This window comes from Sciurus vulgaris, assembly GCF_902686455.1.
Source record: "Sciurus vulgaris genome assembly, chromosome: 5".
NCBI classification, from domain to species: domain Eukaryota; kingdom Metazoa; phylum Chordata; class Mammalia; order Rodentia; family Sciuridae; genus Sciurus; species Sciurus vulgaris.
The window spans coordinates 178,204,757-178,223,252 of record NC_136465.1 but is presented as its reverse complement, the minus strand read 5'-3'; the positions used below and the strand labels follow the sequence as shown (position 1 = coordinate 178,223,252).

Here is an 18,496-nt window from a genome sequence, read left to right as displayed (position 1 = left end):
CCACCCGGAAGAGTGGCAGGACAGGAAACAGAAACAGCAGGTCTGCCTGACCACCTCCCTCCACTTCAAGAACGTGAAATGCACAAGCCCCTGCTTGCTGAGGCCACCGTCAGACACCCTAATGGACATGGTCCACAAGGTAGGGCCAAAGCACTGCAACCGGTGTAGCACCTAGGGGGGAGGGCGGTGAGAAGATGCAGAAAGAGGGGTGACTACTCATGACCACCTCCCATGTCATGACTTTATTCTTCCTCAGTTTTATTCACCTCAGATGTACTGGATGCACAAGGAGAATGTACTCAGCTTAAGTAAATTCAAAAGAAGAACGTGAGGCAAAGAGTACCCTGCACCTCCGCAAGTCCTTGCAAATCCGACAGTTTCACAATAGAAAATCTCTAGAACCACAGGAACATAGGGAGCTCCAGCTTCCCCGTCACTGGCCTGACACCCCCTGGACAATGCCACTTCTAACTTCACACTCTGCCACCATATAGCCAAAATCTAATGGGTTCAATGTGGACTGGGGAACGCTCGACCCACGTAAAACTGTGACCACAAAAGTAGAGTGAAACAGACAGTATTACCTCCTGTACATGTGACTGCATGACTGCTGTCATCCTGCATATGTATAATCAGAAAAATGAGAGTACACTCTATTTATGTATGATCTGCCCAAATGTATAAATGCATTCTACTGCCAGGTACAACTAACTAGAACAAATAGAATTTAAAAATAAAAAAAAGAGCAACATACCTCTGGAGACAGGACCCCACATGCCACTCTGAGAGCCTCCTGAGGACGTTCTCCCGGGGACCCTGGGACACAGGCGCCTGAACAATGAGGCTGTGGTCCGTGCTGCCCAAGGACAGCACCTAGCTCCTATTCAGGGGCTGGCAGGCCACCAATCGTTGCTGACTGGACAGGAGAGCAGCCTCAGGGTTGGCCATGTGCATCTTGATGAGGAGTGAAGCTCGTGGTCAGGTGGACCTCTTTTTCTGTGAAGTATTCAGATCCCCTCATCCATTACTAATAGGAGTTCACCTTCTTGCTGATTTGTAAAAACCCATTTATAAAAGAGAATTGGTTTTTGATCATTCAAGTGTTGTAGAAGGAAAATAGCAGCGCCACCAAAGATGTTCATGTCCCAATGCCCAGAAGCTACAGATGCAAGTTATGTGACAAAGGTGACATCCTAGATATGATTAAGAGTACACACAATGAGGCAGGAGATTATCCTGGGTTTTCCAGGTGGGCCCACTCTAACCCACTTAAAAGCAGAACCCTTTCTGCCAACTATGGCAAAGGGACCAGAGACAGACACGACTATGAAAGAGGCCAGACAGACACATCATCACTGGCTTCAACGACAGAGAAAGCCACCACACTCCCAGGCATGTAGGCACCTCCAGAAGCTGGAGGGAAAGACAAAGGCTATCCCTGGAGACTCAGAAGGAGACCCTGCTGTCAGCCTGATTTTAGCCCACAGAGACCTTTGTCAGACTTCTGACTTCCAGAGTCCTAAGATGATACATGCATTGTTGTAAGCCAATAAGTTTGTGCCAGTTTGTTGGAGTAGCAACAGAAAATAAACACAGGTGGAAAATCTATTTTCCCAGTCACAAGTGGCAAGGTCCACCACTCTTGTCCCTTCACATAGGATCCACTTTGGGGACCATGCAGGGGAAGGTTCCCTTTCTGAAACTGCATAAATACCCAAGTATGCACTTGCTTCATGCTTCTATGCTTTCATCTTTAACACTTTTAAATCCATCTAGAATTTGTTTTATTTCACTACATAATGTTCATTAGGAAACTTTTTTAAAAAATCAAGGGGCTGGAGTTGTGGTTCAATGGTAGAGCTCTTGTCTGGCATGTGTGAAGCTCTGGATTTGATACTCGGCACCACATATAAACAAATAAAATTGAACAAAAGATCCACTGACAACTAAAAAAAAATTTTTTAATCAATTGTTCCAATACCACTTATTATAAGCTCTCTTCCTCACTGGTTTGAGAATGTCTTTTTTGGGGGGAGGGGATCTGACCCCCTTTTTTGGGGAGAGGGGTACTCAACAACTGAGCCACATCCCCAGCCCCTTTTTATATTTTATTAGAGATAGGATATCACCAAGTTGCTAAGTGCCTCACTAAGTTGCTGAGACTGGCTTTGAACTGGCAATCCTCCTGCCTCAGTCTCCCCAGCCGCTGGGATTACAGGCGGGCACCACCACACCAGCAAATGTCACCTTTAATATACATTAAAATATTACTTGAGGCTGGGGTTGTGGCTCAGTGGCACAACACCTGCCTAGCACATGTGAGACACTGGGTTCAATCCTTAGCACCACATAAAAATAAAAAAGATTGTGTCCATTTACCACTAAAAATATTTTTAAAAACTATTACCTTGGGTCATTTTTAAGTGTTCTACTTTCTATTCATTGCTATGCCTGTAGCAGAACATTTTAATTACATCAGATTTTTCAGTAAAATGTAACAAACATTTGTTGAATCTAACTCTGTGACAGGATGGAGGAGGCAAAAGTAAGTACAATATAGTCCAAATCATTAAGGACCTTACAGCAGTTATAGAAGCGTGAAATAAGGTGGCATACGTAACGCTCTATGATAATTCCTGCAAAACATGCCAACCTGGGGTTCTTCTTGACACCTAGACCTAAGAAAAACGTAGCAGGTGGAAAATGCTAGGTGAAGAGAGGACCCTGAGGTCTGAGGGCAAAAGAGAGGGGGAAATAAAAGTGGCAGCGAGGGGCCACCACCACAGTGAGCAGAAAAATGCTCACGCCAGGCTTCTCCGACCCCCAGGCCAGTGCAGGCCTCAGTCCACAGAGGAGGATGGAGACCAGGAGGAGAAGAGAACTCAAAGAGCCTGGCTCCTGAGGCTTGCTATGATTCCGACCTCCCAAGTGAGTGAGTCAGGAGAACTGAGCGGTCTCAGAAGACAGTTCTGAAGGAACGCCAAACCAAACACCACATTTGTTTCTGCACATGATCAGGATGTGCAGAAAACCAGAAACCAGAGGGAAAGCGCAGATCCATCTGCTCAGCCACCAAGGACCTGCTCTGTCCCGAGTGCTCGCATCGCAGCCACAGCAGGGCACGAAAAGAATGATGCAGACCAAGAAGCAGAGGGACAGCCCTGTGACCACCACTCAGCTTCAGCCACTCTAGACAGCCTGCAGGTTTGCTCCAAGTCCCTGTCTCTTTCTCAATATGGAATACTTCAAGCTATAAAACCTCAAGAAGAGTCGTCTCTTGGGTTGGGGCTGTGGTTCAGTGGTAGAGCTCGTGCCTAGCATGTGTGAGGCACTAGGTTCGATTCTCAGCAACACATATGAATAAATAAAAAGTAAAGGTATATCAACATCTAAAAAATATTTTAAAAGAAAAGAAGAAGAAGTCATCTCAAAATGAGATTTCACTTACTCAGAATCCAAGTCCCCGCAACCCAACAAGGCGGACGTGACTGTTCCCATCCAAGATGGAAACCTGAGGTCTGCCCAGAGTCACACACCCCTGCAGATGCAGGGTCAGCTTAATGACACGTACAACATGAGAAACAACCACAGGAGCACCACCCAGACATGCAGTTCCACCAGATCCCAACACCTGTCACCCCAGAGTTGAAGTCCTCCCCAGGTCTACGACCTTCTCCAGCTGCCAACTGGACTGGGCACCTGTAAGGCCCAGGCAAGTGCTTAGCCTCGGCGAGTGCTCGGAGAGTGGGCCCAGCACAGGTCACCACGCCATGCACTAGGTTCACAGCTCTGTCGTAGGTGCACCTGTGCACCCCGGCTCTCTCAGGCTGGCTCTTCACACAGCAACGTCAAGACGTACAGCGTGACTCTGTTCTGCAGGGTCAGAGGGGGCTCCAGCAGTATACCAACTCCTCCAGTGGAGTGTCTCACAGGCACTCCCAGGGCAGAGGCAGAGCTGCTCGGACGCAGGCAGAGGCAGAAGGCTGCCCACCCTGTCCCAGAGGAGAGGCGCCCAGGACCAGGGCAGACGGCAGGCAGGGCGCAGAAGCCTGGCTGCGCGCCTCCTCACCAACGAAGGCCTCAAAAACGACAGGAAGAACAGAGGAAAAACTCACCAAGACTGACTGAAAGGAAGGAAGGAGGCTCAAACGACCAAAGCCAGAAAGGAAGAGGAGACTGTTAACCTGAGGAATTTTTTTAAAACTATACAGGAAGACGGTGGACAACTACACACCTACAATTTAGAGGACTCAGAGGAAACGGACAAAGCCCAAGGAAGCACATCACCAAAATTCATCCAAGGAGAAAGAGAAAACATGAGTGGACTCTGGAGGGAGAAAAGCTGGAATCAGGAGTCAAAACTCTGCCCACAGGGGAAGTCCAGCCCAAGGCTATGCTGGAACAGAAGTTGGCTTCACTACCAAAAATGGATCAGTATAAAAAAACCACATTAACAGAATAAAGGACAAACCATATGATCATTCTACACAAGTACAGAAAAGGCATCTGACAAAATCTGATACCATTTCATGATAAAAATTCTCAACTAGCCAGGAAGAGAAGGTAACATGTTCAAGCTGATGAACATTTTCAAACTCCACAGCTTACACTCCAATTAAACGGTGATGGACTAAAGATCCTCCTCCTAAGTTCAGGAAGGGGACAAGCATAACTGTTCTCATCACTCTTGCTCAACATTGTACCAGAAGTCCCAGTCAGGTAAATCATACAGTGAGAAATAAAAGGTATCTGGGCTAGAGTAATACTGACAAGAAAAAATAAGCTTTTTTTAAAATACACTCCTTTTGTAAATATTTTTTAGCTATAGATGGACACAATATCTTTATTTATTTTTATGTGGTGCTGAGGATCGAACCCAATGCCTCACACATGCGAGGCAAGTGCTCTACCACTGAGGTACATGCCCAGCCCAAGAAAAAATAATCTTGTACTTAGGAAGTTCTAAGAAATTCATTAAAAATCTGTTAGAACTAAAAAAAACAAGGTTCCAGGATACAAGATCAACATACAAGTCAAATGCATGTCTACAAATGTGCAAAATAAAAAATCTAAAAATGAAATTAAGAAAATAATTCCACTAGAGCAGCAAAAAATTAAATATTTAGGAATAGATTTAACAAAAGTACAAAATTTACATTTGAGAACTAAAAAACATTGCTGAAAGAAACTGAAGACCTAAATAATCAGAAAGCTATCCCATGTTCATGCATCAAATGACTGAATATTAAGAGGGCCAGACTCCCCTAACTCAATAGACTCAAGTGAAATCCCTACCAAAATTTCAACTGCCTTCTTTGCAGAAATTCACACACTGATCCTGAAACTCATGCAAAATTCAAGGGACCAAGAACAGCCAAAGCAATCAGGAAAAATAATAATAATTTCAGATTTCAAAACTTACTACAATTCAGCACCCAGGGTGTAGTCCTGGCAGAGAGAGAAATGGAGATCAATGGACAGAACTTAAAAGTCCAGACTCAAATCCTTGTCTTCATAGTCACCTGGGCTTGACAAGGGTGCCAAAACGAATCAGTGAGGAAAAACTGTCTGGTCAACAAGTTGTGCTGGGACAAGTCCATATCCACATATAAAACAATAAAGGTGCACCCCTGCTTCTTACCACACCCAAAACGAAACACAAAACCAGTGACCAAGTGGGGCTGGGGTTGTGGCTCAGTGGTAGAGCGCTTGCTTACCATGGGTAAGGCACTGGGTTCAATCCTCAGCACCACATAAAAACAAATAAATACAATGTTTCAATTCTTTAAAAAAAAAAAAAATCAGTGGCCCAAACATAAGAGAACTAAAACTATGAACCTTAATCAGCAAAAATATAAGAGTGATCTTCACTAGATAATCTCTTTTTAGATATGACACCAAAACCAACAAAAATAAAAAACTAAAAAATGTTTGTGCTTCAAAGGCTACCATCAGGAAAGTAGAAAAACAACTCAAATAACAGGAGAAATTCTTAGCAAATCATATATCAGATAAAGGTTTTTGTATCAAGAACATATGAAGAATTCTTAAACCTCACTAATAAAAAAAAAATGTTAGAAAGAGGCAAAGGGCTGAGCTCGGTGGCACATGTCTGTAATCACAGTGACTGAGGAGGCTGAAGCAGGAAGATTCCAAATTCAAGGCCAGCCCAGGCAACTAAGGAAGACCTACTCTCAAAAAGAGAGGACTGGGGGTACAGCTCAGTGGTAAAACATTCCTGGGTTCAATGCCTTGTACCGGGAAAAAAAAAATTTTTTTAAAGACAATAGCATGTTGTTAGGTGGTAGAGAAAATGGGACTTCAAAGGTCACTGAGGGGAGTGAAAAGTGGTGCAGCTGCCTTGAACAGTCTAAGGGTTCCTCAAACACGTAAACATAGTTTCTTACAACCCAGTAATTCCACTCCCAATATCACATACCCAAGACAAAGGAAAAGGCATCCACGCAAACCTTTGTACAGAGGGCTGAGTTTGGCCCAGTGGTGGAGCACTCGTCTAGCATGCCTTGAGGCCCGGGGTTTGAACCTCAGCACCACATAAAAATAAAGGCACTGTATTCACCTACAACTAAAAAATTCATGTTAAAAAAATTTGCACAGAAACGTTCACAGAAGCCTTATTCATAACGACAAAAGGTAGAAATAACTCGTGTCAATGAGTATTATTTTGCTATAAAACATACATGCTAAAACGATGAACCCTGAAAACAAGAAGTACAAGAAACCAATCAAAACACACATGATTCCATTTACTAGAAATGTCTAGAAGAGGCAATTCTACAGAGAGAGCATCTATTATTGGTTGTTCAGGGCTCAGGGTAAGGGAGGCTGAGGTGACACAGGGATTGTTTTTGTTTTGTTGTTGGAATGTTACTTCAGATGACAAACATGTTCTAAAATTGTGGCTATACAATTCTTTGAAAACACTAAAAACACTGAATTACGAATTTAAATGGCAAATGCTATTGTGTGTGAATTTAAACAGGTGCCCTGTGTTTCAGCGGAACCTCAATGAAGAGACTGTCACTTTATAAAAGGCAATGCAATTGCCACTGGCTTCCTGGATTCTCTCTCAGAACCCATTTGGCATTCTGTGAGGAAACCCACCAGCTTGAGGAGTGCCAGGGATGCCCACCAGCTGGGGCCCAGCTGACAACCACATCCACCACTGGACCAGTGACTCAGCCTCCTATTCCAGCCCTGCCTCAAGTCCTCCCAGTGATACCAAGGACACCACAGAGCAGAGCAGCAGTCCCCACTGTATCCTACCAGACTTTCTGACCACAGGATCTATGAGTAGAATCAAACACTTGCCATATGCCAAAAAATTACATATGGATAGACAGATTTTTTTAAGGCACATTGTCTGTTTAGGTCAAGCACAACACATTTGTTGTGTCCTTTTCCTAAAATTGGTTGGAGGCCTCTGTGATACTGGCAGAAAGCTTCCAGGTTTAAGAATCAAAAGGCCCAGGATCAAGTTTCAGTTCCAACACTTAGTAGCTGGTAGGTTTTATTGCTGTTTATTAGTTTGCTTGTTTTGCGGTCCTGGGGATCGAAACAAGGGCCGTGCCCCATTCAAGTCCAGCCTGGGCAACATAGTGAGACCCTCAGCAATTTAGGGAGACTCTGTGTCAAAATATAAAACAAAAAGGATTGGGAATCTCACACACACACAAAAGAAAAACAATGTGCCTGAAATGAGATAACCAGGTGTACTCACTGTCAGCACACCGTCTTCACTCCATGCTCACGCTCCTCCTGTAACTCCCAGTGCATTTACACATTCAACGACAGTAGCAGTCTGGGCTACAGTGCACTATTTGCATGCCATCTTCACAAGAGCCTCTGTGGCGGCACCAGAGACTTCAGGCTTTTCCTTCCAGCAGAGCTGGAAACTCATTAATTCCTCATAGGCAAGCTACTTGTGTTTCCTGGGCAGAAAATGTTCTCACAAAGTTCAAGCTCAGACCAGAGGAACCTCAGTTCATCTTATTAAAACTGCATTTTTATTTGGTCTTGCATAGCTAAAAAGAAAAACAGACTTCCATCAAAGTTATTTGAAAAGAAGTGGCAACTAAGCCACCTACCTCATTCAAATAATGAAATCTTTCTTCAAAACAGTACATTAACTAACAGTCTTTTTACATAAGTCATACTGGTGTAAAATTCTGCAGCATTCTACCGTCTTAAAGACAGCCTCAGTGATTCTTCATGAAAAGCAGATCCACATGATACAATGTCACCTCCTGGTATACAAGCCTAGAAAAAATCCCTGCACAAGTACAGGAGACAGAGTCAGCTAAGTTTGCAATACTAAAAAGGAAAAAAGACTTTTTTGAGAAAAATTCAGATGTCCATTACAAACTGAAGGATGAATAAACAAACTGATGCATCTATATATAATAGGATACTAACCGCAACAAATATGAACCAGACCTAACAGAACTGACAGAGATAAATTCATAAACAGAACACTGGAGAGAAAAGCAACCTGAATATGTATGTATTCACACACACACACACACAGCATTAATCCTTTATTTTTAAAAAAAATTTTTTAAGCCAGGCACAGTGACTCACACCTGTAATCCCAGCTACTCAGGAGGCTGGGACAGGAGGATCTCAAGTTTGCAACTAGTCTGGGAAGCTTAGCAATACCCTGTCTCAAATTTTTAAAAAACAAAAGAAAAGGGGTTGGGATGTAGTTCAGGGATAGAGCACACACCTCACATGGTGGGGACCTGGGTTCATTCCCTACCAAAAAAAGGAGGGGGTTCTAAATGTACAATACTATATGTCAATTTTGAACACCCATAAGTGGTAAAAACCCCTGCGTGCGTGATTCAAGGTAGTGATCACCCAGGGTGAAGGGGAAGGAAACTGGCCCAGGAAGCACACGCGGCACCCAGTGCTGTCCTCCTCCTCGTGCTGGAGCAGGGGTGCCTGAGCACTGTGTGTATTGCTCAGTCTTCGGAGCCTCTTTGAATGTCGAGGCCACGCAGGCCCTGGGAGGTGAGGGTGCTGCGGCAGCAGACAGCACCACTACAGCACTTCCCTGTCTACTCAGAAGGGCGGGAAAAGGAAGGATTCCCCACAATGGGGTTCTGAAAGTCTTCAGTCTCCACTCATTTCACCTTGTACACAGAAGACTGCCAAAACATCAGCTTGACCTCCTTAGCCATCAGAGAACTGCAGATCAAAACCACAATGAGGGCTGGGGCTGTAGCTCAGTGGTGACGCACTTGACTAGCATCCTTGAGGCGCTGGGTTCCATCCTCAACGCCACATAAAAATAAATAAAATAAAGGTATCATATCCATTTATAACTAAAAAATATCACACACACAAACGAGAGCCAGGCACGGTGGCACACGCCTGTAATCCCAGCAGCTCGGGAGCCTGAGGCAGGAGGATCACAAGTTCAAAGCCAGCCTCAGCAAAAGCGAGGCACTAAGCAACTCAGTGAGACCCTGTCTCTAAATAAAATACAAACAAGGGCTGGGGATGTGGCTCAGGGGTTTAGTGCCCCTGAGTTCAATCCCTGGTACCCCCAAAAAAAACACAGTGAGACAGCACTTCACCCCAGCAGGATGGCAAAATTCTGAACGAAGAGGTAAATACTACCTCGAGAATGCAGAGAAACAGGAGCCCTGGCATCTGGCCACTGGTGAGATGAAAAACAGCGCAGCCACGTAGGAAGAAGCCTGGCAGCTCCTCAAAGCTGAACAGTCACCACACAATCCCCAGATCCCCTCCGAGGTGTGCACCCCAGAAAAGTGACTCATGTCCACACAAGAACCCCTATAGCCCCATTCCTAAGCACCAAAAAAGTGGACATGTCCAATGTCCACTGGCTGAAGAACGGGTAAGCAAAACATGGCCTATCCACACAGTGGAATATCAGGTCATAAAAGGAACAAAGCACTGATGGTCCGCACTTCCTGATAATTCAACTTCAATTTTCAAATCACAATGGCGTGAAAGTAACATATACTCAAGCAGAAAGCATACTTCTGATCTTCTCCCAGGTTAGATATGCACATACAATGCCTCCCTCAGCACTGGGCGGTGTCAGTGACTGCAGCTCTCCATCAGGCCCAGATCACGCAGATCACAATGCTCTGCAATGCATTCTGCAGCTAAGCCAGGAGAATGGGAGATCAGAGGTGTCAACTTCTCTTCCACCTGAAGGACACTGTCCACTTACAAGGTGCTTATCAGCATATAAGCCCACTGGCAGTCAGGAGCACCTGTCCTGCTGTATACTACAGCATAGGACCTTGAGAATATTATGCCAACACATATGGTATGACCCCATTTCTATGCAACACCCAGGATAGGTAAATCCATAGAGACGGTAATGAGTGGTTCCCAGGGACGAGGGGATGGGGAGTGATGAACTGTTCTAAAATTGATTATAATAATGATTACATAACTGTGAGCACACTTAAATTGAACGTTTCAAATGGGTGAACTGCATGGTATGTGACATCTCTATATGAACGGATGTGACAGATGAGGGAAGGAAAGGGAGGGACAAAGGCCTCCTCCCTGACTGCACTGGGTCCAGGAACGTCAGGAGGCCATGCAGGCAGAGGCCAGGCAAGCAAGGCTCCTCCACACCGAGCACCTGACTGACCTGTGTCACCCACTAAACCTCTCCCCATCCTGAATAACTGAAGTTCCTAATGGTGTCACCACAGAAGTAAAAATTTCAGCATGCTTCATGTGAAAATGACAGAAACTTTATCATCCCCCAAACTAAGAAAATGAAAACTTCAGGACTGATCTGGTACCAGCGAGCAACAGGAGGGGCCGTTCCCGGTGATCCCCACTGTGCTGCCAGGAAGGAGACTCTCAGGTGAAAGAGATGAATATGTAAACGGATGAAGGTTCCAAGCTGTGACATACACAGTCCAGGTGAAAGTGGAATGATCCAGACCCGAGGAGGCAGCCAGACGCCCAGGGCACTGTCTCCTGAAGAGGACCATCCCAGACAGCCCCAGGGTTCATGACAAGGCTCACTTACCTTTCACACAAAGAAACTCCATTTAATGCCACCACTAGGAAGCCAAGAAGTGCACAAAGAACAGGTGGGAAGGCATCATGCAAAAGTGGAGGGTGGCTCCAGGGAGGTAGGTCTGCAGGAGGACAGGCACCGTCGGCAAGAAACACCAAAAGGCCTTGAGAGCAATACCACCAGTCCAGACCCACTGTATCTCAGACAGCGATGTCTAAGAGAAGAAAAAACTCGGAATCCAATCCTTTCCGAAAAGTTCCCACGGGCAGCCAAGTTTCGTGGCATGGGCTTCCCTTGCACCGTGAGACACATTTCCTACAACACCTTCATGGAGTCACTTAGCAGACACTGCGCCCTGCCATGCCCAATGCTGGTGCCAGAAGGAAAACAGCACACAAGTGACAGCCTGGCCTCGGGGCGCTTGCAAGAGCCAGGAGACCACTGAGCTGGAAACGGCAGGAGGCACCCCAGGGCCCTTGAGAGGTTTGGGCTTGAATCTGGAGCCCTGCTCCAAGGTATTGGCCTTGAAAACAAAACTGGCGGTACAGACCAGACAGCTGTGTCTGCAAATTCAGCGGCAGCTAGCAAAGACAGGGGTGAAGACGGAGAAGAGGGTGTTGAGTGTCCTGAGCATGACACAATCAGAGCAATGACTGCCTCCATGTTTCACAAACAGAAAGTAAACAAGCCAATCGCCTAGCCAGCTACGGTTCAGGCTCTGCCACCTCTCAGCCCCAAGCGTGGCCACTACTCACTGCCCCCTCTGGGTCCAAAAGCAATTTTCTGAATTATGAACTAAATTAGCAAATGATTTACCATCAGGTTCATTCTAACACATAGTGATGCTTCCCAGATTTATAAGAGTAACTTTTCCAAGGAAATTAACTTGAGAGGGCTTTGGAGAAAAATATACCAAAACACCACCATTCCAACAGTCCCCTCCACCCACAGCATGATATGAAATTCATGTGTGTTAACTGCAGAAAAGACGTGGCCCAGGGACACAACTGAAGAGGGCCATCAGGGCTATCCCTCCACTAACACCCTCACCACTCTGCCTGGCAATAACATCCCCCTGTCCTCAGCTCCCGGTGATCTGGTGTCCCCTGGGCCATGCGCACCAGAGCACTGAGAGTCCACAAGCACCTGGGCAATTACTGAGCCAGTGACAGTGTGGGTCTCTCCAGGACACCTGTAGGCTCTACCCTGACCCAGTCCCCAGTCCTCCTGTCATGCTCTCTCCTGATCCTCAACCAGCTCCAGGAAAATGACTTTCAAACAAGGGCCTCCAGTTGGAACCACTGCCAGCTCAGCCACCAACTAACCAGCCCACACTAACAGGTCCATCACGAGAGTCACCTCTGCCCCTGTTCACAAAAGCCCACCCTGGACAACGTCGGCACTGTTCACTAGCCCTGCAGGGTCAAGACAGTGCTCATCCTGCCTAACACTTCCCCCAGGCACCACCTCCATCCAGTGGCCTCCTAGCTCTTCCTGGGCCAGATTCTGGCAACCAAACTCCAACAGTCCCACTGCCCTGGACCATCATTCCATGTCCCCTCACCCTGGCCACATTTCCATTCTCTCCACAACTTAAGCTCCATGAACAGCAATGCACAAAGCCTAAGGACCATGGTGTCTCCCAGAGGAAGCACCTCACCACAGTTGGTCTCCACATCTTCCAAGATGCCCCGGAACCTTCCCTTATCAGCCCAAACCCAGGCCGACCTTCAGCCCATGGAGGAACTGCAATAGTCCCCAGCTGCCTCCAGCTCTGGCATCAGCCCTGACCTCCTGTGCCAGTCAGGGAAAGCCACTCATGGCCTACGATCCTTCAAGGCACTAAGAAAGAACTCAGCACCTCTCAGGCTCCCTGCCAGGGCTGCACGTGCTCTCCTGTCCCTCTCTGGCTCATATGCACACTCCCAGTCTTGTCACCTTCTTCAATGCAGGACACACAATCTGTAATAAACATTGCTGGATAAACTGAACTATCACCACTCCAACAGTCCCCTCCTCTCACTCCCCTTCTCAGCTGGGCCATGGCCCTCACCTGCTCTCACCTCCTTGTTCCCCTCAGCCATGGGCCTCACCTCCTCCACCCCTCTACCCTTCGACCCCTTTTCCCCTCAACCATGACCCTCACCTCCTCTCACTCTGCTTTTCCCCATGGCCATGGATCTCATCCCGGATCCCAGCTTGGCCTTGTCCTACCTAGGCCACATGAGTCTGGTCTGTCCCCTTGACCTGAGTGAGCCTCAGCCTCACACACAGTAAGAGCACAAGATGGCAGGCACAGTGGCACACACCTATAATTCCAGCAGCTCGGGAGGCTAAGACAGGAGGATCACAAGTTCAAAGCCATCCTCAACAAAAGTGAGACACTAAACAACTCAGCAAGACCCTGTCTCTAAATAAAATACAAAATAGGGCTGGGGGTGTGGCTCAATGGTTAAGTGTCCTTGAGTTCAGATCAGACTGTCCCTGCTCAGAACCTTCCCCAGCTGCAAACACTAAACAGCTTCCAGTCTAAACTCCCAAGCACACCACTCTGAGCAAGTGACCCTCCCTGCCTGCCGTCCACACAGCCTGCCCTCATCCCTGACTCCAGGCTCCTCTGTTCTTACGGAGCTGTCCCATAAGACTTTTCCTCAATCCCAACTGGGTTCACACCCTTCCAAGGCCAAGAAAGTCCTGCCTAGCCCCTGTCTACAGAACATTCCAGACAAGAGCCTGAAGGGAAAGACGATGTTACCTCATTCACAGTATTTCTTCCCATCCTGCCAAGACTTCCCAGTTCCCCACTGCCATGTTGACCACAAGCTCCCCTGGGGCAGAAGTCCCTGCTGGCATCTCTGCCTCCTCTGCACACCCCAGGACCTAGTGTGCACAGAGGGCACCCAGAGACTGCTTGGTGCGGTCAGGCTCAGACAAAAAGAAATTTCAGGGGAAAAAGAAAGTCTCAGACAAATATATAACCAAAGACCAGGGTGTGCACAGAACAGGGTTTATCAATAAGATCAACTCTCACGCAGCATATGACTTGACCAAATCACTTATTCTCTTCAGACCCATGTGGAAGAGGGTCTGGATGAACCACCATGTCGCAGTACTTAACAACAAAAGATGAGGTACACTCCCTAAACTCGCAGAGTTCACTGCCTGGCGAAAAAGGTAGTTCATAAAATACCCAAGTTCAAGCTGCATATCAACAGGCAAAGCTTCATAAAGAGGCATGCTACAGGTGAATTTTGAAAAATAAAAAAAGCAAGCCAGGCAAAGAGGGAAGAGCACAAAAGTGAGAGGCACTGAGTAGCATGGAACAAAGAACCCAGAAGCCCATCAGCACTGCTAGAGCAAAGTTCAAAGAAAGGCTGGGTGGGAGATGTGACTAAACACTCGAGAAGTGCTGAGGTTGTAAAGGGCCTTAGACGTCATGCAAAACGTCCATCCGTGGCACAGCACAACAGGAGAAATTACCAATGGGCTTCAAACCCTCCTGCCTCAGTGAGCGTTGCCTAGAGGACAAAGGAGTGTTTTACAAACCACTAAAAGGTCGACGGAACACTTGTGAAACACCAAGAACAGGGCGTGGCAAACTGAGTGCTTGATGAACCTCAGAGACACATCAGGGCATAGTGAAGGGTATGCCGTATAGAGGTCCCTCCACAGTCGAGTGTGGTATGCTAGGGTAGGTGCAGCTTCCCTCCTGAGTTTTCCTGTTGGAGGTAATTCTGTCAAAGCCACAAGAGCCTAGTTAGCAGCTCTGCTGGCACTGCACTGGTATAGGTGAAGACCCACGGTGTGGGCAGTGACGACCACCACCACTTACTGATAGAAAAAACAACCATCACAAATTCTCCTTCATGGAGAGTTCCAGTCTATCACGGGTAAGGGCCACAGGATGGAAAGCAACCCAGAGGCTGGGCAGGCCTCTCTGGTGGGCCCAGCCTCTCCCATTTGTCTTGCCCTCTTCAGTGACAGCCTCTAACAACTCTGTAACTGTACCTGGGAGCTGCTCTCAAAAGGGCCTAAGACACAGCACAGCACCAAACTCCAAGGCTAGTTAATGCCACTTTCACAAAAGAAACTTGGGACTGCTAACAGTTTCCTTGGCTACCATAACAAATCACCACAAATGTAGTGGCTTAAGTCACAGTCATTTACTGTCAGTTCTGCAGAACAGAATTGTGAAACTGAAGTGTCAGCAGGGCCATGGTCTCCATGAAGTCTCTAAGGGAGTATCCTCCTCAGTCACTTCTAGCTTCTGATGGTCGCCAGCCATCCCTGGCTCTCATTGGGTGTAAACACATGGCTTTAATCTCCATTTCCATATTCATATGGCCACCTTCCTTATATCTCTTGAGACTATGTACAAATTTTCCTTTTCTTAAGAGGCCACTTGGGGCTGGGGAGATAGCTCAGTCGGTAGAGTGCTTGCCTTACAAGCACAAGGCCATGGGTTCGAACCCCAGCACCAAAAAAAAAAAAAGAATTAAGAGGCCACTGGTCTTTGGATTAGAGCCAAATCTAGGATGACCTCATCTTCTTTATTACTTTTGCCAAGACCCCATTTACATATAAGGTCACACTCATAAGTTCCAGACAGACATGAACTTAGACAGGACACCATTCAACTCAGTACAAAGACAAACTACCAAGAGACACAGTCTTCAATCCAAAGGTTTATTCACTGTTTTAACTCTATACAGCAGTTCTATTAGTCTTATTTCTCATTTGATTGTTAAGAACTAATTAGAGGGCTGGGGCTGGGGCTCAATGGCGGAGCACTTGCCTAGCATGTGTGAGGCACTGGGTTCAATTCTCAGCACCACACATAAATAAAATAAAGGTCCATCAACAACTACAAGACAAAAAAATTTTTTTTTAACTAATTAGTGGGCTCTGGATGTAGCCCAGGGGCAGAGCGCTTGCTTAGCATGCAGAAAGACTTGGGTTCTATCCCCAGCACCACCAAATAAAAAAATAAATAAATTAATTAATTAATTAATTAATTTAAAAAAAAAAAAAAAAACCTAGTTAGAATTTAGATTGAAGGGGAACCAAAACCTCAAGACCTGAAAGCAACACAAACAAGTTACAGTGCCATGGGATCCTTTTCCCTGTCACTACTGGGACTTCCTACATACTACTATTCCAGAATCTCCACCTCATTTTGGACCTTGATATTGGTTTTGATGAAAATTCATGTTGTTCAATCAAGCCAAATACTAGCAGAGTAAAAAAGGGACTCTGGCCACCTCTGATGACTCCCTTCAAGTCACCGTGTCTGAGCAATCTAACTAACTAACTAACTCCCCACCACTCTGAAACGTAAGCTTCTCTGAGCGGATGAAGTGAATGCAGAAGTTCACAATTCTAAAACTCACACAATGGGGTCTACTATGAAACAAAGGAGCACAGGTCAGTTTACTGTGCTTTTGACGATTCTACTTATTTTAATATCACGTTCTTAATTCTCAGTATCTCAGGCTTCAGTTTCGGGTTGGAACAAGGCGCTGTGAAACCTTGCAGCGCTTGTCTGATCTGTTCTCACCGATGGCTGACTTCACCCAAGGTATTTTTCAGGTAACGTCGCCTTCCCCAGGGCCCTGCGGGACTCGGCCACGCCGGAGGGCTCTGAAGCCGTTCGACTTCCGAGGTACACCCGGGTGTTCATTTTTTTATACTGTAACTTGCTTCCTGCGGCTGACACGACACTGGAATTGGTTCAGAGGCCAGAAAGTGCGAAGGTGGGATTTACGGGGCGCCTCCAACGCTCTTCCCCGCTCCAGGCCAGGGCCGCAGAGGAGGACAGCCAGGAGGCCCTTGGCGCCGGCCAAACGCTCGCCCCGGCCTGGGCCCCGGCGCGCCCTCGCTGGGGACGCGAGCCGAGCCAGTCGCCCGGCTTCCCGGGAGCCACAAGTCGGCACGAGCGCGGCGGGCGCGAGGGGACCCACCCCGGCGCCTGCCTTCCCGGCCGGCCCGCTCTCAAGGCGGCCACAGGGGTCTCGGGACCCCGCGGGGTCCCCTCCCCAGACCCTGACTCCACCCGCAGCCCCGCAGGTCGACGCGGCACCTGACCTCTGACCCCTGACCCGACCCGGCCCTCCCCGTCACACCCACCTGCCCGGGACCTTGCTGTTGCTGCGTTTCCAGAACTGCTTCCTGGCCCCGTCGCTGGCCATGGTCCCTCCTCATCCCTCACGCCCGCGGCCCCGACACCCCAAGTGCGGCCGGTCCGCCCCCGGCAGCCCTTTCCCGTAACCCAAGCGGTCCCTGAGCGCTCCCGGGACTCCTGAGCGTACAGCCGAGAGGTTCTTCCGCCTCCCGCCGGAAGTTGTGGCTCCGCGCGCCCGGAAGTCCCGCCTCCGTCCAGGCGGCGCGTGACGGCATTACAGCGCGACGACAGGAGGTGAGGGCGTCACCGGCGCGGCCGCTGACGCGGAGATGGCTGGGCGGCTGTCAGGGAGGCTCCGGCCCGCTGGCCCGAGCGCAGCACGTGCACAGCGGAGTGGGCCGGGTGTCCGTCCCCTGTTCGTTTTTTGAGAGCCTTCTAAAAACTGCCCCTACAACAAAAGCAGCAAGGCCCCTTCTGGACCCGACGGCCGCTTGGAAAGCAGAACTCCGCTGCAGGAGTGCCCCGCGCCGCATCGACGGGCACGAGTGGACGTCAGCAAATACTGAGGACGAGCGCGTTTGCCATGCGGCGGGGCGGGGGACACAACCACGAAGTGACGTGGAGCGTGTCCGAGGCAGCGGGCCAGCTTCAGCCGAAGGATGAGCACCGAGGAGCCTGAAGCGTGGGCCTGGCCGGAGCTCGACCGCTTTGAGCCACAGGCCGCGCGCACTGGAACGTATTTTTGCTTTTTGTTTGTTTGTAGTTTTAGGTGGACAGAAGCCTTCTATTTGTTTGTTTTTATGTGGTGCCGAGGAGCGAACCCAGTGCCTCACACATGCCAGGCAAGCGCTCTGCCACTGAGCCACAGCCCCAGCCCGGGATGTGTTTTAAGGGTGAAATACGTACGGGACTCCAGTGGCTTGGTGTGAAAATAATAATTTTTATGTCGATTTGCATGTTGAATGATAAAATTTGGATATGTTGGGGGTGATAGAATGCTTTGTTAAAAAATCATTTTCGCGGGTTTTTACCCCCCCCCCCCCCCTTTCTGGAGATTGTACCTAGGAACTCTACCACAGAGCTGTCAGCCCTTATTATATATATATATATTTTTTTTTTTTTTTTTTGAGACCATCTCTGCAGTCTGTGGGATTATAGGTACGCACCACTGCACCCAACTGTTTTTTACTTTTTTTTTTTTTTCAATGTCACTACCAGAAAAGTTGAAGTTATGAATGGTTTTGCATTGTATTTCTATGGCCTTAAACCAATGACAAAGGGATCTGGCTTTCAGGCTGGAGTTTTGTTGTTTTCCCCATATAGACGAGCTTTAG

At 47.7% G+C, this 18,496-nt stretch overlaps 1 protein-coding gene across 1 annotated transcript in view; it reads right to left on the bottom strand.

Annotated features, from left to right (window-relative positions):
• TBC1D22A (TBC1 domain family member 22A) overlaps positions 1 to 18,205 on the bottom strand; it is a 355,623-nt gene extending 337,418 nt beyond the window's left edge. The window contains exon 1 of the mRNA XM_079140182.1: positions 17,168 to 18,205. Within this exon, the coding sequence (XP_078996308.1) occupies positions 17,168 to 17,229 (62 nt within the window). The 5' untranslated portion in view covers positions 17,230 to 18,205. The remainder of the gene's footprint in view (positions 1 to 17,167) is intronic.
• Positions 18,206 to 18,496: the final 291 nt, after the last annotated feature.